Source organism: Pelmatolapia mariae, linkage group LG8, assembly GCF_036321145.2.
Source record: "Pelmatolapia mariae isolate MD_Pm_ZW linkage group LG8, Pm_UMD_F_2, whole genome shotgun sequence".
In the NCBI taxonomy this organism is placed as follows: domain Eukaryota; kingdom Metazoa; phylum Chordata; class Actinopteri; order Cichliformes; family Cichlidae; genus Pelmatolapia; species Pelmatolapia mariae.
This window is the reverse complement of record NC_086234.1, coordinates 27,614,215-27,638,785: the sequence shown is the minus strand read 5'-3', so window position 1 is coordinate 27,638,785 and position 24,571 is coordinate 27,614,215. Positions and strand designations below refer to the sequence as shown.

General features: G+C 39.7%; 1 protein-coding gene across 1 annotated transcript; it reads left to right on the top strand.

Moving 5' to 3' along the window:
* The first annotated feature begins 1,765 nt into the window (after window positions 1–1,765).
* Window positions 1,766–24,053, top strand: nherf1a (NHERF family PDZ scaffold protein 1a). The gene is made up of 6 exons (XM_063481718.1): window positions 1,766–2,493; window positions 14,525–14,695; window positions 20,030–20,183; window positions 20,305–20,336; window positions 23,013–23,111; window positions 23,198–24,053. Exons 1-6 carry the CDS (start codon window positions 2,038–2,040, stop codon window positions 23,357–23,359), a joined length of 1,074 nt encoding a protein of 357 aa, XP_063337788.1. The 5' UTR covers window positions 1,766–2,037; the 3' UTR covers window positions 23,360–24,053.
* Window positions 24,054–24,571: the final 518 nt, after the last annotated feature.

Below are 24,571 nucleotides of genomic sequence, written 5' to 3'. Positions count from 1 at the left end.
CAGGAGTTTTACCAAAACCTTTGAAATCTGAAATAAAAGAGTGGGAGTACAAGTTTTTATTGACCAGAAAACCATAATGAGCTGAAGAATGCCAAACTGCTACGTAAAGAAGAGGGGAAGTAGTGAGTGGTATTTCTCTCTGTGTCTGTCCCTCCAGGTTACACATTTTAAATAACACAAGTTAATACATTAAGGAAAGGTTGCTTTTGTGACATTTGTTTTGGACAGTAGTCTACAATGCTCTTCTGCAAATATTACTGCTTGATGAGTGTATGTTTGCTGTGTTACTAAGTTTGGACAGGTTTGATATACTTTGAAATTATTCAGATTGTGGTCAGCAGACCTTTTGTCTATTGAGCAGCTGTTTTGTTTTGACAACACCGCTGCCAGAAGCAGTGTTTTATGTGCTGTATGCTGGATAAAAATAAATAAATAATTTTTACCTGCAGGGGTGCTCTCTTCCCTGCAGACACCCACCATAACCGCAATGGTGTGTGTGTGTGTGTGTGTGTGTGTGTGTGTGTGTGTGTGTGTGTGTGTGTGTGTGTGTGTGTGTGTGTGTGTGTGTGTGTGTGAGAGATTACCATCCCCCCGATGGTAATTGGTTGCAGTAAGTCACAACGAGCAAGGACAGATGGACTGAACAAATAGTTTACAAAAACTAACGTCATTACTTTGATCTGTTTGTCAGAATCACTATCTAGTGCAGGTGCACAGTTGTAAAAACCCAACAGGAATAAAAAAAAATAAACTAACTTCCTGTTTGTAGGCCTGGACTTCAAAATAATAGCATGGGTTGTCTAACAGTCGTCGTAGCCGTTCTAGTACAGCTATAATAATCTACTCACTAAATTCAGTCCAGATCAAACATAAACTCCACCTGTTAAGCAGATGGACTTAAGAGAAGAAATTTTGTTGAGAAAGTAGGATACTTGTCAAGTATGTGATGAAACCATCCTGTTCCAAATTTCATCTCATAGTATTTTATTAAATATCTGAATTTATGCTGTTAAAGCATTTCAAGTAACTAAGCTAGGTCATTTTTGGGGTGTCCCACTTTATCTCATATTGCAAGGTTTCATTGATTATTTACTTATTTATTATTTATTTATCATTTTTATATAATGTATAATTTCATATCGTACAATTTTCTTAAAATTTGATTGGACATTATGTGAGGTTTGGTTAGGCCATATAATTTTTATATTTTAAATACTGTGACTGAATATTGTATGGGCTATATAACAGTTTAAAATGCTTAATTTGTATAAAGACATGTAACAGTTTTCTAACACCACTTTTTAAAATTATGATATGTCCCTGTACTAAAAAAATACAGGTTCAATAATACATTTATTAAGGTAGTGTGTTTGACTGTACAGATAAAGTCTTACAGGAAACAACAGTATCATTCTGTATTATGTATTTTCTTTTGACCAGCTGACTGCTAGAGGTACATTTGATTTTATTTTTTTAAGCATTCCACTTATTTTTGTGAACACTAAAAACGAACCACTCTAAGGACTAAACATATACTTGCAGTTATCTGGTCTTTGAAAAATGCAATGTATTACCCTACCTACTAAAATATGTATCTGATTATTATTATTATCATTATTATTATTATTATTATTATTATTATTATTATTATTATTATTATTAATAATAATAATAAGAAGAAGAATGATGATGATGATAGTTTACGCTATGAGATTTATTTTGAAAATCTGATGGGGGATGTTCATTTGAATGCGTTAACTTGATTCGTGGTAGCGCCACTGAAGACTGGACCGTGTGAGGTTGGAGTCGGAAAAAAAAAACCTAGACGTTGCAACATAGTGCACAGGGGTGGATCTGTGAAACGAGTCAAAAGGCAACATTAGCAGCGGAAATCTCACTGGGACTCAGTTCAACGGAAGTAGAGCTGTAGCAAAGTCACTGTGCGCAACAGGTGTCAGTTTCTTTTCGTAAGCTCACTGTTTGAAAGTTGTTTGAATAGGGGGGCTAAAAGTTTTCGTTGGTTAACAAAACGCCAACATGTCAAAACTTCGACCCAGGCTTTGTGTGTTGGAGAAAGGACCCAGCGGGTATGGGTTCCACCTGCACGGAGAGAAGGGCAAGATCGGGCAGTTCATCAGGCTCGTGGAGTCCGACACTCCCGCCTCCGAGGCCGGGCTCCTGGCTGGAGACCGATTGATGTTCGTGAATGGGGAGAGCGTAGAGGGGGACAGTCATCAGCAAGTGGTCGCCAAGATACGGGCAACCTCTGGGGCTTTAGAGCTTATTGTGGTGGACCCCGAGACCTCGGAGCTGCTGAAAAAACACAACCTACAGTGCCGGATAGAATTCGTCACAGAAGGAATTCCCATACCAGGCAGTGACAGCGACTCAGACCGCGGGGACACTCAGAGCAACGGCACCCCTGCCCCGCTTGAGAACGGGGATTCTTCCTCGGAGAGATCCGAGAGGCATAGTGTCAGCTCAAGCACCAAGGTACAGTAAAGCGCAGAAACTCACTTAAGTGAGTACTAAACTTTATTTAATGTACCCTGAACTTTCCTTTCTTTTTTAAAATGTTGTTTTTAGTTTTTTCTTTTCTAATTAAACCCACACCGGTAGACACGTGGAATTGTAAGGTCGAACGTCAAAATGGTCAGCTGTTAATTTCTTGACTAGGAGTGAGTTGTATTTCTTGTATCATTATTATTATTATTCATTACTCCATTAATCTTAAAGGTTGTTTTTGGCATAAATCAATTTTAGTTCATGAAAATACATGAAAGTATATGCACTGCTATCTATGACAGAGATGTGACACACTGCGGTAATAACAGGTGTCTGCTCATTCCCGTTCAACAGAATGTTTATCATGTGTATCAGATCCTGTCTGCTTTCTGTACTGAATTCCTTGTAAGGTTTGTCTCGTTGGACCAGGAAATGTGTCACAATTGATACATTCTGAGAATGAGCGTGTCTTTTTTTCATTTTTAATATTATCTAAAATGATCTCACTGAGAGCTGAGACTTGACATAATGTGGTTATTACTCAAACACTCAGAATATTAAGGTATGTTAGAGTTTTTGTCACGTCATTTGCTTCAATGGTAATGTTCAGAGACCTTCTGTCAACTTAACTGGTGAAGTACTATGACATGTTTTCTTTCATTTGTTCACCACAATCATGCCTCTTTGTAAGGCAGAGCATTTTCTGTCAGCTATGAAAGCATTTTATAAGGTTATGCTTTGAAACGGTCACAAACATGGCAAGATTTTGTTTGCTATGTAACTGTTTAGCCAGTGCAAAGTCTGGACCCAGATTTAAATGTTGTGTAAGAGCGTTGCAAAATAGCCTTATTGTGGAGGTGTTAAGCTGTGTTCAGGTCTCAGAATGGAGAGCAGTTTTTATTAAGGATTCTCAGGAAAAAGTGGATTTTTTTTTATTTCCAGGGCAAGTGGAAAATGTGTTTACTATAAGCAGGTTGAAAGTTATAAAGGGGGGGGGGACTTACAAAACAAGTGTGTCTTCATGTTTTCTGCTACTCAATGAATAATTAATTACTTTTAAAACAAGTTCTTTGTTTCTCACACAATAAGGCCTAGTCAAAGGCTAGCCTCATGAAGCCCAGAACACCCGCTTCACGTAGGAAGAGACTAGCATCACTATAGAACTTATTCTTCATTCAAACTTCATCTTTGAGCTGAATGACCGAAGCGACTACTTGTGGAAACAAAGGACATTGCTGACTGTGGCGTAATCTGGTGAGAAATACATAAACAGTTACATAAGCAACCAGAGCATGGAATGTCCATTGTAGTAACTCCTAACTAAAGTGAGTTGATATTTTGCACAGCAATAACTGCTAGCTGTTCTAACTTTTTTATATGGAAATGCAGTAGTAGCAGTGTTAGCTAATCTCACTCGTGGCCACCTATGACAAATAGCTATTACAAATAACTAATGTTACACTGTACAATTAAAAAAAAAGAAAAAAAGAAGAAGATTTAAATAGATAACGGATTAGCTGTCCAAACTCAGAGGCAAAGCTCAGTTAGAGGACCATTATGTCAAGCGCTCATTGAGCTAATGTTTGTAAAGCTAGCTCTTGGGCTACATAACATTAGGTTAAGAGCTAGATGTTGCTGGCCTTGACTATCAGATTTCAGATTTGTCTTATGTTTTGCATGGTGCGACCACTGCCACCATAATTGTAATCAACTGGCAGAAACCCTGTCAATTTGATATTCTTGTGTAAATTCTTACTTATTGCCTGTTTGTTAAAGTGAGCTTCCAAATGTACTTTTGCTTTTTGCTTGTGTAATACCACTGGTTATCTGTTATCACAAAAGTATTCATTGCGCCCATTTTTTATAACATAGTTTCTAATCTTTGGACTTGGCAAGGATTTAAGAAGTTACTCCAGTGGCCCTCTAAATCATTATTGTTAAAGTTGCGAAAGTATCTCATTCATCAAACATACAGCATTTCTACATTCCATGTGAACCAAGTTCACACCTTTTGCTGTGCTTCTATTTAACTGGAATTTTTATCTGCCTGTATCTTTGCCCCTTGACTTTACACTACGTGTAAAGTGTGTATTCGCTGTCTGTATTGCTGCAAACCATCAGCGAAATTCCTGCCTGATGGGAAACTTGGCAGAGCTTTTCTGATTGTGTGATATTGGCCATTCAGTGGGATACACTTGGGTAGCCTTGCTTGTGGTGAAACGATACATGATTTCACAGTTTTCCTAAAATTCCATGACATACTTGGATATCTTCTTCTTGTTCTGCAAATATTTTTTTTCACGTCACATAAAAGCACAAACTAAGTGAGCATGTTAGCATGTACCATTCGAGCTTCCAGAGTCTTCACACTACACTGAGGTTGTCTGTTGGTCACCATAGAGATCCCCGGCAGCAAAAAGAGGCTTTGTCCACAGTGATTGCCTGTGGAGAACAATGCTTATGGGCCAGGAAGAAAATGAGAGAGGATTCTCAGACCTCAACAAGAGTGTCATACTGACCTTGAAGTGCATACACTTTCATACAGTGACCAGATCACACCACCAGAGCAATAGATAAAAAATGAAACAATTAAGCCCTTCCATTTGATTAGATAACGTTCATAATAATCAGCATTGGTTTTTGTTAATTGAGTAGACATTTAAGTCATTTCTGAAGGAAAATACAGGTGGATGTTCCTCTTTCACACTTAAAAACAAAGTAATCACACATAGACTTTATTTTGTGTGCATTGAAAAGTTCATGTATTCCTCAGAATCAGCTGCTTTTCCTTACTTTCCTTAACTTCTTGTGCAGTGTGTGTGTGTGTGTGTGTGTGTGTGTGTAGGACAGAGTCTGCACCTACTGAAGATTATAGTTTTCTTCTCATTGTTTTATTAGTGCTACAACCCTGAGTCTGTTAATAGGTGGATTTTTGAACTTTCACTGAACCATTTATAGGAGTGTGAGTGTTGCATAGTGAGTAGATTATGAGATAATGAGCTCAAAGTCTATGATATTTCTGCTGCAGTTTAAACGTCGGCTAACAAACAGTATATTCTCATACTGATATAATTGTGATAGGCATATGGGTGTTTTACCACCTACTAATTTTATTATCTCCACTTGATAGGTAATCTCTCTTGTGTAATGACTGTTGAAGTCGTTTTATCAAACAAAAAAATGACAAACAGGACAAATGCAAAGTACTGGAGACAGTAGATAAAATTATGTACATGCAAAGATGTATAAAAATACAAGAATGGAGTGGAAAGGATTGCGCAGTACATTACTGGAAATCCCTCTGCAACCTGAAGGCTCTGTATACCTGCTGTGTTGGTTACTTTGCACAGACATAGTCATCACATAGCCACATCAATTTAGCCTATGGCTATGGCTATTTATTCTCAGAGTTTTGGCACAGGTAGCCACTTTTTCTGCAGTTGATCAGTACTTGGGTTGAATACCTGAGTACTCAGACAATACTGCAACATCAGCACCCAGGAGAAGTCTAAGAAATTGTCACATTTTAGTTTTGTTTTGGTTTTTTTTATGTTTTTTTCCAAAGTCTTTTCAGGTTGTTGCAAAATCCCCCTCTGTATAATTTCCGACTCTCTAAGCTTCTGTGCTAATATTTCATTAAAATGGCAACAACAACCAACTCAGTCGTCAAAATTATTGATAGCTACTAATAGCCAAGCTGCCTATCAACTTCAGTTGAAAGGGATGGGTAGGACTTAGGATATTTATACCCAGCTATTGCTGGAACTGCACATAGTAAACTACATTTTCTATTGTCTAAGTAGATTTTTGAGGAGTTAATAGTGTGGATGGTAGAAAGCGTTTGGACCTCTCAGCAGTGATCATGTAATGCATCAAATGGGTCCCACGTATTGCAAGTTATAGCTTGCAGAACATACAAAACATCTCGAGGAGTGTGTAGTATTTTGATCCTCCTTGTGCAGAGTGTATGCTAAAGTTAGAAATTTGTGATTGGGACCAGAATTTGAATACTTTGCCATGGGGAGCAATTTTCTCTCAGAGGATTCTTTGTATGGACTGCCATCCAAAACAAACTCCATTAAACTGCTGTTGGTATCATCTGACTGAGCACATTCCCAAAGTTTACAAAATACTGTGTTTATTATCCAAGCTTCTCTCCTTCATTCGTAACATTGAAGAACATGGAGACAACCATTCACTTTAGGCGTTTTTAGGCTATTTAAGGACCTTCCAAAGTAGAGGATACTTTCAGCCTCTGTCATCATTTTGTTGGCTCAGGCTGTGGATGAACTGTATAGTTAAGCTGTCTGGAGAAAGCCTTTTATATCCACTGCTCAGGCTTTTTGGTATTACAGAGATTATAATTACATTTGTTGCAACCAATTAGGAAAGCGTCTTTGATATCTCTCCCTCTTTTCAACTCTGAGTGCATTGATACTTTGGTACATATGGGCTCCTGTGTCACCAAGCTGTGGGCTCAGCCTGCTTTCAGCTCTGATCAGTCAGCAGTAGCTAAATTGGGCATTCAGCATGACAAAACAGACTGAGATGCCTGTGTGCACATAGACCAAAACATGCTTGAACTGAAATATGTTGCTACTGCTTATCTGTATCTGGTTGATGGTGGCGGCTTAACAAAGTAATGCTTTTCCCAACCACCTCCATCAGCTCCTGGTAGGATGTTGTAATTCTTCCATAAATCCCTGGGCCCTCCTCAGAGCATCCTTCTAATGGGATGTTTCAGGAAAACCACAAATGGGTTCACAAGGTATTCTGTCGGCTCCACCTCAGCCAAATAATAAAATTAGCACAGAAGAAGTTTATTTGCTAGCCTATCTAACAAAGAGGAAGAACAATTGGCTCAACTAACTCAAAGACTTCTAGTTCCTCTCCAAGCTCTTGCAAAAACTCATGAGCTACTCTGAAGGCCTCAGTTAGCATGTTACATGTTAAAATTAATAACAGTACAAATAGAAAAAGACTGGACAAGTGGCTCTTTCCCAGGACAGAAAGCTTTTTTCTAAAAAATATAGCAGCACAGTTTAGCATATAAACAACTGTAGGTGGTTTAGACCAGGGGTGTCGAACTCCAGGCCTCAAGGGCCGGTGTCCTGCAGGTTTTAGATCTCACCCTGTGTCAACACACCTGAATCAAATGATTAGTTCATTACCAGGCCCCTGAACTTCAAGACATGTTGAGGAGGTCATTTAGCCATTTGAATCCACTGTGTTGGATCACGGTCACATCTAAAACCTGCAGGACACCGGCCCTTGAGGCCTGGAGTTGGACACCCCAGTTTTAGACCAAAGTGGACATGTTTGACCTTAATGCACAGTGTCAAAAAACAAACTGACAGCCTATCAGTAGGGACACATTATACCACTTGTCAAGCATGATGGTAGAGCAGAGGTGGGCAATTCCAGGCCTCGAGGGCCGGTGTCCTGCAGGTTTTAGATATCACCCTGGGTCAACACACCTGAATCACATGATTAGTTCATTACCAGGCCTCTGGAGAACTTCAAGACATGTTGAGGAGGTCATTTAGCCATTTGAATCAGCTGTGTTGGATCAAGGACACATCTAATACCTGCAGGACACCGGCCCTTGAGGCCTGGAGTTGCCCACCCCTGTGATAGAGACTGATGATTTAGGCTTGTTTTGTAGCAACAGAAGTGGTACCCAGCAGTCACTGGGTGACCATGAACTCAAAAAGGCAAAAAGGTATTAAATCACGGGGTGTAGTTTTTCACAGGACTAAATAGAATCCAATCAAAGCTTTCTTTTTTTATAGGACTGTATATTTAATGTTTTTGTTTTTAATTCCTGTGAGCTCATTTTGACATCATGCTACCATGTAAAGCTAAGCAAGTTAGTTCAATAGCCACTAGAGAAAATAAGTAAAGGACATACTTGGTCTTGACAAAAACAACAGTTTCAGTAGCGGATTTTCTAAATATAAACATACACCCAGAGCAAATGTGTGTTCATATACACACAGACTGACACAGACAGCAGGTTCCTCTGCAGAGTTGTTGGGGTGTTGGGGTGGAACAGGCGAAGAAACCACTTCCTGCCCTTTTAGCTAGTTGCTATAGTGCTGAAACATCACTGTTTGTTTTTTGTCTCAGCCGGTTAATGATAACCATAAAGCTGTGTACAAAGGCATATATGTTTGGTTTTGATTATGTAAGCGAATAAGCTTCTCAGGCAAAACTAAATATTAGTGCATATATCAGGAAGTAAAGTCAGTTTGTGGCTGAGCAGTTTGAAATAACTGGATATCAGGCACTAAAGCACTGACTCCTTTTTTTTCTAAAGTGCACAAACATAGACTGTAAATGCCTTTGAAATCCTACCCCCTAAGCTACAACATAGTCTCACATGCACTTCTCTAGCAATATAACTACATGTCAGGTCAGCGTAGCCCACAGCTTCTGTGGCTAATTGGCCTTTTCAGTACTGTTGATTACTACTTTTCCAGATAATTTTTTGGCACAGTTTTTGAATTTTAACAATCATCCTCAATATAAGTAATAATAATCATAGCATCAATTTAAGGATTCACAAATATCATCAAATTCCTGTAGGGAGATTGTTGAAACTGTCAAAATGGAGGTGATGGACCAAAGAAGACCAAAGATGTGGTAAACCTTGGGGGATAAATGTGTTTGCCTCCAAAAAACAAACCCAAATAAACCACAGCAAAGACTGGGGACCCAGACTGGGAAAAAGTCCCACCATGTTTTTTTGTTTCTATGTGCTGACACGACATGTAGAACACCAGGTCGTGACCACAAGGTAAGTAAGTTGTAACGTACCACCACAAGCATAAGTGCCGGCAACAACATAGACCACTAATGTTGGTTACATTGCAACCACAGAAGTTTAAATCCTGGTTAAATCAGTTGTTTAACTCTTGCTGTTAGTAGAGGTAAGAGGGGCTGTTGGTTACATAATACTGACAAACCTGGTAAGCACAGTTCTGCAGACACAGGTCAGTGCAGTTCAGAATTTCAATTTACACCCTGTTCGAGGAGTAGCTTTTATCTGTGTGGCATAGATGGTCATAAAGTTTTCACATCACTCACTCCCTCAGTACAAGGTCCTCCCAGCTGTCATTATGATGAGGTTAAAGCACAGGATTTGATGTTTAACTATAGTCAGCTGTAAAACCATTAACCTTTGATATTGAACAAGCTTAGAGAATGTTTATCATGGCTGCTCCATGCCTCTTGTACCATCACACCAACACTGGGTAATCCTACGTTTACGCTGCAGCTGCTTATGGCAGATCACACACCAGATATTTTTTCTATGCAGGCACAAAATTAGATTATATCACAAGTAACATGTGCAGATGAAACATGCACACTGATACCAACCAGTACAGTGCATTCCCCCTGTCAATCAGCAATACAATACAACCAACCAATTAAGCTTAGAGATATTGGTGAAGCATTGCCTGTTGGTCACATTTAATATTGTCTTCCTTAGGTGTTGTCTGAGATTTGTTAGCATGGATTACATTTCTTTAAATCTAAAAATTGTATGATTTTAATGCTGTCAGTGTACTTAAAGTCTGCTCAGTACATAACATGTTTAATGAAGTTATGCATGGATGTATTATGCAAATTATGATTGAGTTTACAAGGCACAGCAGATGCTTATGTTAGTTGGGTTGAGGCATCTAAACATTACAAGTAGCCTGCTGGCTAATGTAAATAGTAGCTGATGGATGCAACTTTGGTTTTTCTCCTTTGGTCTTAAGAAATTGGAAAAAAATTGCCTAAGCTTTTCTATGATATGGAAACCCTTTTTTAATGGTCAGTAACTAGTTCGCTAATGAATAATGAAAATGCATCCTGATTGGTTAGCAACAGTGTGTGTAAAAGGGACACTGCTGGACTTTACCCAGCACTTTTATTATCATACAAATCTCACTGTCACTGCAGTGTGAGTGTGTACGTGTCTGTGCGAATTTGCTGATACTGTATTTCCTGCACATGAATCATCTGAAAAGTTGAGTCGGACTCAATGCACTAAAGAAATCAGACAAAAGCTGAGGGAGTTCATAACATGACATTCTCCGTGCTTCTCATATATTTTTCTGTCTATATTTACTCAGTTCCCTGCTTTAGCAAACAGTCTCCAGCCTGTTCATACAGAGAGAGAGAGAAAACAGTGCAGAGACACCTGCTGACCTACTTGCTAATAGACCCAGTAGTTTGAAAACAATACAATGATGAGGATTTTACTCATTCCAGGCACAAAGTGTCCAATCCAATTTTGAGTCTAATCTAAAGGAAAGCTAGCCTGGCTTTGAGTTTCTGCTCTTCGACCTCCATTTCCCTGCTGAGTGTTGTCACCACGCCCAGACTTTCGGCTTTTGGGGCCTCTTAGAGTCCAGTTTGACAGAAACAGCAGGGCTGGATTAAACATTTAGGAACAAAAAGTGGTCTGACGACAAACACATGCCTGGCTTGTGAAGTCAAAGCCTGTGTTTCTCTTCCCCTCGCTGTGAAGAGTCACTGATGTCAACAGAGAGACTGAAGTATGAGGGCTGGCAGTCTATTCCTGGTCACCTACTGTGCCGCTCTGCCATAGGTTGATTCTCAGGCTCACCTATGGTGCAGTAAATGGATTAAACTGTGCACTGTTTCTACCAGCTAGTCTAGTACCTGATATATACCTGCAGTTTCCTGCTGTTTGAAATGAGACTGATGTGATGTTTGTGGGCATTAAAATCCAAAGAATATTGCCCTGTTATTTAGGCAAATAAAATATATCCATGTCAGTGTCTGAAAATTACCCATTGTCAATTTGGTGCTCACAGAATATTCATAAAATGCAGCTTTGTTTGGTTTTTGCAAATATATTTTCAACTAATATGCCAGTTTTGCCTTTTGTAAATATTCAGTTTACTGTTTATCTAATAAGGCAACAATTGTAGCTTCCCCTTGAACAATAACTTTAATCATTATTTTAAAATCAAACTATGTGCCATATCAGCCAGCTGATTTGTTATCCGATTGTTGCAGCTCTAGGTGGGTACTTATAACCAAAGGTGTGATTCTGCCTTTGTGAGATAACCGTTGCTTGCAGCATTCCTTTGGTGTAACTTTCCACCTCAGTTATTTTGTCATCCTTATCATCATTAACAGACTGTGTCATAAATGTGTGATTCCATCCAAAGGTTGCACCTGACTATCACCTCAACCCATCATTTTTCAGCAATCATCAACTGGCCTGATTTCATATAAACCTCTGCTTCAGTGTATTATCCACAGTGTCACTGCCTGGGAGGAGGGAGTGGTGCCTTGATTCAGTGCTGAGGCTGCAGTGGTTGATCTTGAAAAAACACTTGGAAGTAATTTACAGACAGCTGTTGATTGCTTTATCAGGTAGTTGAAGTACAACAGATGGATGGATCTGGGGTGGAACAGGTGGACCTTTTTTTAATGTGGATTCTCAGGTGTTCTCTATCCACATGCTGACTTTAAAAGGGCTCTTAAATATGGAAGCCACTTTCTGTTGAGAAAAGAAAATAACGTGGAACTTTTCAGTATGCACTGTTGAGATCTGTCTGTCTGTAGTTACATCTTGCTAGTACTAGTTGGAGCCCGTTTTACCCCCAGAACAGCTTTTATTGTGTGTTGGATACAGGTCAGTCATTCCTCAGAGACTTTGGTTCATGTTGACATGTTACTAGTTAATACAGTTGCTGAAGATTTTTTTTGCTGCACATGCATGGTGCAAATATGCCGTTTCACCACATCCCAAAGGTGCTCAATTGTAACTTGTTTTGTTTGAGCTTGAGGTTTCTGACAAGGCACAATATCCTGCTAGAAGCCATCAGAAGATTCAGTTCAATTCAACTTTCTTTATTTAGCTCCAAAGCACAACAATAGTCACCTCAAGGTGCTTTATATTGTAAGATAAACACCCTACAATAATACGGAGCACTTGCTTGGTGACAGTGGGAAGGAAAAACTCCCTTTTAAAAAGAAATCTCCAGTATAACCACACTCAGGTAGGGCTATCCACTGCGACTGGTTGGAGGTTGGGCAATGAAACAAAAGCCAGAGATAAATAATAAATCTTGATTAAATTCGCAGTAACATGTAAAGACACAAGAGTGAAAAGAGTGAAGAAGGAACACTCGGTACAAACTAGGCCTATTGCAGCATAACAAAAGGAGGCTTCAGGGTCACATGATCCAGCCCTAACTATACACTATAACTGTTTTAATCAGTTTTAATCTTAATTTTTAAAGTAGAGACCGTGTCTGTCTCCCAAATTCTGGTTCTACAGAAGAAGGGCCTGAAAGCTGAAGGCTCTGCCTCCCATTCTACTTTTAATAACTCTTGGAACAACCAGAAAAGCTGCAGTCTGAGAGCCAAGTGCTCTGTTATTATTGATCATGGTGATGTGATTTTATGATTTTATGAGGTCTCCAAGATAAGATGGGGCCTCATTATTCGAGACTTTGTATGTGAGGAGAAGTATTTTATGTTTTATTTACATCACAAATAACAAAATGGAGTCTGTTAGATAGATATGATTCAAAGTGCTGTGGCGGAGTATCTTTAAGATCTACACATGCTCTGTTCTCTGTAATAAAATCTTATCATCAGTATCAAAGTCTCCGCTGAGGTGCAAGGATGGAGGCACTGTGGTCACGAAGGGGTGGACATGGTCAGCAACAGTTCTAAATTAGAATAATTTAGTTGAAGTTTAAATTAAGTATATAAAAGATTTTCTTAATTAATATGTTGGTATTGTGGCCTATGCTATAATTAGGACTTTGAAAATTAAATAAATAAGTAATAAAAAAAAGTCTATATACAAATGTTCTGTTAATTAAGTTTACTCACAGTGAATGTTTAGAAGAGAGAAAGTGAGGTATTGGAAAATCTGTAATCATTTCCAAGAGCTTTGTAATAAAGATAAAGTTCATGATGTCAGCACAGGAGCACATGTGTGATTACAGTATTACAAGAACATATGTTGGATTAAACACTTAACTAGGCACAGGTCACAGCAGGATTAGCCTGAGCAGCAGAGCCAGGATGCTGCTGCTTCATTCAGTTACCCATCTTACCTCATATGCGTGAACATTTAATGTACTTGATGTTATTTGAAGAAGCTTCATGTCTACAATATGTCAATAGGGATTTTGCATGATGTCCAAACCTTGCAGCGTAGAACAAACATGTAGGAACTGTGTTGATGTTGCATCTCAGGTTGACAAGTCATAAACCTCGTCACATACTCTAATCACAAATAGATGATTTCCTGCATTCTGCTTTTACTGATTCTCTGCAAAGAATAACGAGATTTAAGAGTGTCACCTGTGTGCTAGACTGATGTATAGTTTCAATAAAAAATTAAGTCAGAATTCTAAAATAATATATAAAAAAGAATTGGCATTGTACTAAATGTTAAAATGTGATATCATTATTTATCTATATCAAGTTGTGCAGCGGTGGAGCTGTGATTAGCACTGTTGCCTCACAGCAGCAAGGTCCTGGGTATAATCTTTCTGTGGATGCTCTCCACATGTTTGCGTGGGTTCTCTCTAGCTTTCTCCCACAGTTCAAAGATATGTAGTTAGTGGGGTCGGGTTAGTTGGTGTTTCTAATAAGCGGATGATAGTACATGACTTTGAGAATGTGTTAGAAATGGTACCATTTTTATTTTTTTGATCATTTTATCATTGTAATGTTGGTTTTTAGTTTTTATCAGTATCTCCTAACTTTCTGTTTTGAGTCATAACCTGTGATTGTTTTGATTTAAATAGTCTTAAATATAAATTATTATGTTAAATACTTTGTGTCTTGCTCTGAGTATTATAATTATGGTTTCTTCATAACTGTGACAGGTTTATATTTAAAATTAGAAGAACAGATTAATAATTTTGACGAAGCACCGATGTGTATGAATATGTATGTTATGAGAGTAAAATGTTACACTTTAGGCTGAACTCTCACACTGAGTTTCATGTGTGATCCTGTGTAGGAGGAGAGAGATGGGCGCCGGCCTCGTCTCTGCCACTTGAAAAAGGGCCCCAGTGGCTACGGCTTTAACCTGCACAGCGAGAAGTCAAGACCAGGCCAGTTCATCAGAGCTGTAGATGAGGACTCTCCAGCACAGAGTGCCGGCCTCAGGCCGCAGGATAAGATCATCCAGGTACGTGCACTCGCACACACACACTCACTTTTTCAGATATCCCTGTGCTTTGACAGCAGCTGCAGTTGATAAACAACACCCATTACGACAAGAGATGATGGCACAGTTCAGTATTGTGGCCATTGCTTATTTCACCTGTCGTTAAAAACGTCACACAATAAGAAACCAAATATGTTGTTATTATTATTATTATTTTAAAATTTTCATCATCATTATTATTATTATTAATGTTAAATAGCAACAATAACCAAGAAGATCAAAGACAATTATGTTTGAAAATTAGTGATGAAACATTGTGATCAAAGTTGGATTTCATTACTGAGTGTAAGGAAAGACGATATAAGAAGAAAACGATGTGAAATTCAAAGAATATTGAAAATAATACTGATGGAAGTATAACATTAGGGGAAGAAAGATTTTTAACATGATTCAGTAAAGGACTAGATGTTACAATCCCAGACAATGCATTGCTTTTAATGGAGAAAATCTTGAGGGATGGCTGTTATGAGGAAAGCAGCCCAGAAACTTTACCAGCAGCGTACATTGTTGTGTGCCTCAACTTTTGTTCTTTTACCCAAGCTAACCTGCCATTTTCCCTGGTTAGGTTTAGGGATTAGAAATCTGATCCAAATTGTTCAAATATGGGACACATCGTCAGTAGTGGACCTTGGATTCATCAGGTGTTTCAGCCATTATCACTAGACACCCTCATCCAAGGAGGCCCTGCCAGGTTTGATCAGGCCCCGGAGTGTGTCACTGCTTTATGTTAAAATTGTTTTTCTCTTCTTCTTTCTCCTGTTTAATTTTCTACAGTTTATTCTATCTATTCACTGCAACTGAGAAATACTTACCTCTTTAGCATTTATGGAGCCTCATTTCTTCAAAGGGACAGAAAAGGTGACAGAGAGGAGTAAGACAAGTAAGATAAGATAAGATAGGAGAGCCGGAAGGGGGGTGCCCGATCTGGCTTCCCACACCTCCCCGCCGGATCGGGCTGTACGCTCTACCTCCCCACTGCCTCCCAGAAAAGGGGAGAAGAGCGGAACATTTTTCAGTCTTCTTTTTAGTTGTACTACCATGAGGTTAACTGCACTGTCCCCAGGAGGCCCTGAGACAGCTGTAGCAGTCAACTAGCAAAACTTCTAATGTTATGTTTTACCCTTTCGACGCCCTCTGTTGTGGCAGAGGGCGTCTGCCACAAAATGCCTCCTCAATTGCTTCCTCCCATGGTACCATCAGCTCAATGACATACGCAAGTTTTTGGGAGTTAGACCAAAGGACGAGGTCTGGTCGCAGAGTTGTTGTTACGATCTCTGTGGGAAAAATCCAAGTCCACTTGCATCTGCCAATCCCTGGCAACCTTCAGCGGGCCCAGGTCTGGGGTTGAGGGGTTCGTCCTCGTCTCGTCTCCCTCCCGGACAAATGCTGATGAAAATTGACGGTCCTCTTGCTTCGTGAAGGGTTGAGCGTTGATGGATTTCCTTTTGCGCTCAACTTTCTCAGCCAGACACCTGAGAACCTGGTTGTGTCTCCATGTGTATCTGCCCTGAGTAAGGCTAGTCCTACAACCAACCAAGATATGCATTAGTGTGGCTGGGACTTTACACAGGAGGTAGGCTGGGTCCTTTCCAAACCACATCTGCAGATTTATTGGGGAAGGTAGCACATCATATGTCGCTCGGATGATGAAACTTAGTCTATTAGACTTCATTCCTCAGATTTCACTCCATGAGAGTTTCCTCTTTTCAACACTCTCCCAATTCATCCAGCGACCCTTCTTGGCCAGCGCTACGGCTCTAGCATGTCTGGCTGTTTCCTTCTGTCGTCGCACCTCCTCCACTACTTTCGACATTCGGTTACAGATGCCTGTTGCCACCAAGGTGTTACTGCTCCAAGACCAAATCCTCCTCTTCCCTGTTGGACGTGACCCACCACGTCATGATGTCGAAGAGGAGATTTGGCCTGTAGCACAGATGTGGCTGGGGTCCACTTCCTCCCCGTTGCTAGGGTGGGAGCAGTACCTCTCATTATGGGGTCCCGGGAGTCTGTGAGTGACATCTCAAGCCTCACTTTTGCACATTTAAACTCCTCTACCAGGCTAGGGATAGGCAATGCCAGTATCCCGTCGCTATAGAGTGCAACGCTGCTGAGGCATTTGAGAAGTCCGAGCCACAATAATTTTGGTGCAAAATTAAAACATTTATGACCAGTGAGCTCAGAAAGTTAAAGGTATTCTACGTAATTGTAGGATTTGCAGTCGAAAACTTGATAAATTGTGATAAAGCTCTTTGAGATGGTATATTAGGAAAAAAATTCTTAAGGAGAACCAGTTTGTGCAAAAAAAGTCACAACCGCAGATTAAAAGGGCTCGTTTTATGGTTTAAAAGTGCCAAACACAGCAACAGTTGCCTTAAGGTGACTATAATGAAAGTTAAACAACTTTTATGTGAGTATGAGTGTGTGTGTGTGTTTTAGCTGTGTTAGCCATATATATATATCAGCTGTAATCCTATTACTTCAGTGTGCAAATGAGAAACTGAATGAAATATTAGCAGAAGCCGAACTATTAAGAAGCTTCTTTGTTTATATGTGATGTAAAGGAGAAATTGGTATTCTCTGCCTCATTAAGTGTGTGCGAGAGACAATAATCCTTTATAGTTAATCTGCTTAACATGTCTGTCGGCTGAATTAGAAGCTTTCAAACTGTCCACTCGGGCTTCTCCCATGCATGGGAGAGAAAGACTACATTTGGGATATTGTACAGATTTAAAAGCTGAATTTTAGTGAAATTTCTCAGAGTCTTGTGGGCAGTCCTGGAAGTTCATGTCAAGGTTCTGAAGCAGAGTGTTCTGTACCATCTCCTGATGTTCCTGTGTGGGAGCTGGTGAAACTTCTCCGATTTTCCTCCCACAAAAATTCCTCAGTGACTTATCTCCCTGGGTGCTTAATCAGTTTCAACTCTGGGAGTATTCTTGTACACCACTCCTTGTAGTATGACACAATATTAGCCATCACCAGTGCCATTAATCTCCTTTAAGGTGTCCATTCCATTATGTAGTCCTCTGTGTGAATGGGCAGTGACAGTCTACAGACAATGGATCTGAGTATTTCCACTTGTCCAAAGAAACTCTTTGCCAAAGTAAGCCGGTTAACTTACTGTTAGATGAATCCAAGAAAAAGGAATGATGCTCTCCACCGTGTGTTAAATATCCTGATTCATTTTATTCAGTTTTATTTATGTGGCTCCAATTTCACAATAGCACTCATCTAAATGTATGTGGTATATTCTCACAATATTAGAGACAGAACACCAGCAATCAGTCTCCTTTTACCAATAACTTGGCAATTGTGGGGAAGAAGAACCCTCTTTCCACGTTAAGCGACCTGCACCAAAAAACTTCTTAGAGAATGTAATCCATCTGGAAAAAGTGACTGGGGTGATGAAGAGAAATATAAAGAAAATAAGTGCATAGATTTCCAAACCAAGAAATATGCTTTTAACATAGTTAGTCATGCTCAACAAAAAGAAGTTGTTTATAGCATCTACCCTACGTTCTACCAACACACTCTCTTGGGCACTTCAGAGATTTTGCGACATTGTCAGTGATGACATAAAATGGTTGGTACTAACTGCTATGCACTCACAGGGAGTTCTGATTGCAGAATAATGAGGTAAACCAATCAGTTTGTTTAGTTAGTTAAATAAACAGTAGCTTTTCATTCTGCTTTGTTAGTATTACCAATATATTTGATAACAGACAATAGTAAAAGCTCACACACAATCTAGGTAAACACATACATGATTCCGATTTTTTCAATTTGCTAAACTATAATAAAGGGTTAGTTTTCATGCTGGTTTTAATAACTGCATCAGCTGGCTAAATTCTGTCGCTGTCATTGAGCACGCCAAGTCAAGTTGAAACATTCTGTCATTAGAAGTAAATCAAGAGTAATAAAAAGTGAGTAATAATGTTGTACTAATAAAGAATGAGCATGGTAAAAATTGGATACTGAAAGTGAAAGTTAAATCGAATTCATATATGCATCGTACTCAAAAATCATTGAATAAAGAACTTTTTTAAAAAAAATCAAAAATAAATAACATGGATACATGTTTGGAATCAAAGAATGCCACATTGTTTGATGGAAGTAAAAAAATATTAACTTACTGAATTCAAAGCTGAATTATAGACACCCTGAAAATCCAAGTGTAAAAATGATGTGGCAGGCAAGTATATTTTGCTGAAATTTCATTGCAGCAACTTAGAATGGTACTCAGTTTTTGGGCTTGTATGCATGCCTGACAACATAAGGACATGTTCCTAATGAAGAGATGGATGTTGTCCTGCGGGATGTCCTCCGAGATCTGGACCAGAGCTCCTGGACAGTCTAAGATGCAACCTGGCGGCGTCAGATGGATCCAAATATAATATCCCAGAGTTGTTCTATTGGGTCTATTGGTCAGGCGAGCATGGGGGCCAGTCAGTGGTTGGGTACGAACATTCTGCCCGAATATTCTGTGCACAGAATGTTGGAACCTTGCATCTACTGCATCGCTGTAGCATCTGACGGTCGGTCCAAGGATTTCATCCCAATACCTAATAGCAGTCAGGGTGCCATTGCCTGGCCTGTAGAGAGGTCTTTGCATCCCTCCAGGGATATGCTTCCCCAGACCGTCACTGACCCTCCATCAAATCACTCATGCTGAATGACATTAAAAGAAACATTATTCTCAGTGACTTATCCAAACACTTCTAAGTTTGTCACATGTGCTTAGGGTGAACCTCTCTCTCATCTGTAAAAAGCACAGTGGGGGACCTCCCAATTCTAGTATTCTATGGCAAATCCATAGTCCACCATACCAGACAGTTAACACAGGGCTAAGGACGCTGGGCTCTCTGTCTGTCTCCTGGAACGTCCTCCATGCTTTTGAGACTGTGCTCAGAGACACAGCAAACCTACCTGTGAAACAGCCAAGTGTCAATCCAAGTGTAACCCTCAATAACAGAAAATTAGAGAGCAACAAATTTACACTCAGAACATTTCTGTTTCACTTTGGTTATACAGTGTCACTATTTATTCAGTCTTTGTGTTTAAGTTGGACACAATAAAATGTTTCTGCTTATTTATTGATTTATAACACGTAAAAATCATGATTAAAAAAAACAAAACAAAAATAAGGTTGTTCTCCAAACCGTTAACTGAGAAAATAATAAGCAGGCTTTAGTAAAATGGGCCATGCTATAACTTTCGGTCTCTGGAGAGAAACATTGAAAATGGATCATTATAGAATATAAGAAGTTTTTCCTGAAGTTTCTCCTGTTGTCTCTTCAGGTTAATGGTATGTCTGTGGCTGGGATGCAGCACTCAGAGGTGGTGGCAGCCATAAAGGCCGGAGGAGACGAGACTAGGCTACTGGTGGTTGACATTGAGGCAGAGGAATTCTTCCAGAAATGCAATGTTATGCCCACTGAGGAACACATCAGTGGTACCACACTTTTTACTATGTTTCCTTAATATTTAGAAGTGCAAAACATAAAATACTGAGGAAAATTATTTGAAACAGACAGAGTGAAACGAGGACTTTTCTGTTTTGTTTGTTCTTGAAGGACCTCTTCCAGAGTCAATGGCAGAAGACAAGGTAAGGACCCCTTGCATGCACACACACAAGCAGGATGCACAATGCATAGGATGCTAATAATTTTTGTTCTCACCACTAGATGCCCCTTAAAAGGCAATTTTTTCTACATTTACCAAAATAACAGATCATTATCACAGTTAAACAACCTAAAGAACAGTAAGAAAGTGTGTCGTCTACTTCAAAATTCTGACTACAAACTAATGAATGAAACCAGTGAGCATGTGACTCAAAGTTATTAATGTTTGTCAATCATTCCAAACTAGACAGTTTGGAGTCACACCAGTCACACCCCCAAGGATGCTGTTTTGAAGGAAGGTTCAGAGGAGGTTGGAGATTGTTACCATCATGGGCTCATCTGGTCAGGATGAGAATGAACAGTCAGTAATCACTTGCAGGGTTTTTTGTTTTATTAAATAATGAGCAAAAGGAAAGACACACATGGACTGCTATCTCTGAAAGGAAATAAAGTATGATTTAAGTAACTCAAAATAATACATGAACTCAGGAGACTCGAACAGAAACTCACCTCAGCTGCCGCTGTAGGTGAGTGCAGTCCTTATATAACGAGTGACAGGTGAGTGCAATTAAGGGCAAGCACCACACCCAATCAAAGGTGAGGAAAAGAAACAAGGTGCATCTAGTGAAGTGAGTGTGCTGAATGGTGAGCCTTTACAACAGATGCTGTCTTTAAGGTCTACTATCTACCTGATTATAGCATAATGTTGAAAGTGATCATCATCACACAAACCATTAGGACCAAAGTTGAAAGAAAAATCACATACACATAATGTTATAAACAAAATATATTTAGTACTTCATGGAAGTAAACTGGCACTGTGCAGTGGTTCATATATTTGATGGCAAGTGAAAGCTCGCTGGTTTGAATCCAGTGGCAGAGACATTTTTGGGGTTGCATCTGGCATAAAAATCTGCCAAATTGACTACGCAGAGCTCTGGCCACCACTCCATTGTGATAATGGAGTAACTGAAAATAGCCCCCCTAGTTGCTGTCTGTGGTCCTACACTTTAAGATGCTTTTGCATTGAGTTCCATTTAAAGCTCTGATTGTTTCTTCTTTGTCCCATCATTATTTGCATTACTTCAATTATGCATGCTTCTTTGTACATGTCTGTATTCATAGTAGGGTTATTTGAAAGGATTTTGAATTTCCACATTAAATTGATCACGGTCGTTGCATTGACATTAATATTAACGAGTCTTCTGCAATTGAAGAGACAACATTAAGCAGCCCGAGAGAGTGAAGCAGGATGCAGCTATACTTAAGTAACAAATGTCACATAAAGAGTTCAAAATGTAGCAGACTCACTTCTCCTCAGCCTGAGAAAACCAGTGCAATGCCCCTTTAATTAGCACAGGCTCAGTCATCAAAATAAACACCACCCACTACGTCTATACACACACACACACACACACCCAGTGACAACATGGGAATTGTGGATTGGCCCCTCTAGTGACATTGTGGCTGACCTCTTCACCATGGCAACAGGAGTAGAAGATCATGGGATTGCAGTGGCTTTAATTTGAGGATTATGCTAATGAAGTGACTAACAAGCAGCATTCACACACTCTCACATACAGCCAGACTTCTGTAGCAAACAATCAGTCATTCACCAGCTGTTATATAACATGGCGGCATGAATCCGTACCCTGACCTCTGACCCTCCAGTGTGCCTTTTATCATCAGGTGGCCAATAGTCCTGCTTAGATATTTAGTAACTTAAAAGGCTTTTAAGTGGCATTAGTGCAAATGGAATACTATTAGAGGCGTCTGATGAAGACACCTTACAGCAGAGGGCTCATGCTCATGTGCAGCATGGGGCTGAGGTTATTTTTAGAGAAACAGCTGCTTCCACACTGGAGGCCAAATTTTCATAGATGAGGTGAGTTCCACACTGCATATCAGATAGGAGCAGGGCTATGTGCCGATCCCTGAACCGTCTGCTCAGAGAGAAGACTGCTCACACTGAGCCTCTGAATGACCAGCCCCCCCTGCTGGTGACACTCCCCTCTCTCTGCCTGCACATTTGCTCTTGATAATTAAAAAGAAATGTTTGTGTGACTCTCGTAGAAGAAATACACCATATCTGTATTCTTGTACTTCCCTTCAGATTGTTTGATGTAAAAACACAGACTGTCTTATATAGCACTTTCCTACTCTCCCACAGTACTCAAAGCGCTCTATACAACATTCACCCATGCACACAAGCACTGTCTTCTATGTTTTAAAGTGCTTTATAACTACCATTCACACTCCAATGGATGTATCAGAGAGCAACCTGGGGTTAATATTTTGCCCAAGGACATTTGGCTTACAGACTAGGGGGGCCAGGGATCAAACCACCAACTGTCCGATCAGTAGATGACCTGCTCTACCTCCTGAGCTACAGGTGTTGGACTCTAACATTGAATGAGGATATTGAGAAGTGAGCTTTTATTTTTGCTTTTTTGGTGAAGTTTCCTTTCTCTGGAAATTCAGAAAGGCTTATAATGAGCAGCTAGTTGAAATGAGCTACCTCTAAACTTTGAGTCTCCACTGGGTTTGAAAAGAGTCTAGTTCTGCAAATCGAAATGTTGATGTCCTTTGAAGCTGAGATGCTTTCCGGATGGTGTTTTGTACTTTGGATGAATTGACCCTTTTGAATGTGTGTTTGGCAGATAAATGCAAAGCCTAAAGTATCTGCGAGCTCTTCAGTCTCCAGTGCCTCTTCCAGCAGCTCCCTACCAGCAGCAACAAACAACTCCTCGCCTTCAGAGGTACTGTCTCCATGCCACTGAAAGATTTGGAATAGTTTTAAAGCTCAGAGAAAAACAAACTTGTTTGAATATATGTGTGTTTCTAGATTGAAAGGGCTTCGAGGTCAGAGCCAGCTCCAGCCATCGACAGCCTGGGTCTTGCCTTGACAGTAGCTCAGGCCAAAGAAAGAGCCCAGCAGAAGCGTGGCGCCAAGAAGGCCCCGGCCATGGACTGGAGCAAGAGGAATGAACTGTTTAGCAACTTATAAACGCCACGGGCGTCCTCATGTCCTCCAGGTGGTTCTGTACTGCCATCCAGAGGCCAATCCAGAGAAATAATCAGCCCATGCTGTGAGTGAAAAATAATATGGCATCAAGCTTATTTTAAACTCCCATGTTAAACAGTATTATATGATGATTTATTTGTTTTAATTTAGAGTTTCTGTGACTTCTTAACTTTTGAATGACGTTTGAAATGTCAGCATCACACACAGAAATGAATGTTAATAATATATCAAGAAGAGAACTAGCAGTGTGCACTTTCTCATACGAAAAGGAGCGTGAAAGGAATTTTGGGGCATAGGAACGAGAAATTATTGATAATTTTTGACAAGTTGTAATTTTAAATCTGAACATTTTAGAAAGAATGTAGCACCTCTGTCTACTCTTCTTTACCTTGTTTTTTTCCGTCTTAATTTGTGATTCAAACGAGATTATTATTTTTCTTTTTAATGTGGCTTTTGATAAATTTGTATATACACACAAATGTATTCTCAAGGAAAAGAAATGTTCTGTGTTTTGTTGATTCTGCTGAAGTCTGTTCAATTTTTAAGCTGCATCTTTTGGCTCGAGCGTCACTTACACACTTTCACTCCAATGGAAATATAAAGAATGTACCGATGGCTCTGTGCTGTAGAATGTCTTAATGAACATTGATAAACATAGCATATCAATAAAATGGAACCCAGTCTGGTTTTTAATGCACACGATCAACCTTGAAAACACTGATCTGAAAGCCGCATTCCTGAAATTCCTGTTATAACCGAGGATCCAATGCTACTTGGGGTGATGAACCCGTGCTTGGTGAAGTTTAACCTGTTTTATACTCAGTGCACAGTCTGGTGCTCCATCAGAACAGTCCAAAAATTCCCTTTTTAATGGAAAATGTCATGAGGTGAAAGAAGAATTTGAAGGAGAATCCATAAGCACTGAGGCAAAGACAAGCACGGTGAAAGAATGTGATTGCACTTATACTAAGCTGCTTTATAATGTGACAGCAGATGTTGGTGTTGCAGATGTCGAACAAAGCACATCTTAGATATTTCACTTTTATATGTCTTCAGTCTGTCGTGGTGAAGAGAGAGCTGAGTGTAAAAGCAAAGCTCTCGATTTACTACGTCCCTACCCTCACCTGTGGGCAGTGACTGAAAGAACGATATCGCGGATACAAGCGGCAGAAATTAGCTTCCTCTGAAGGGTGG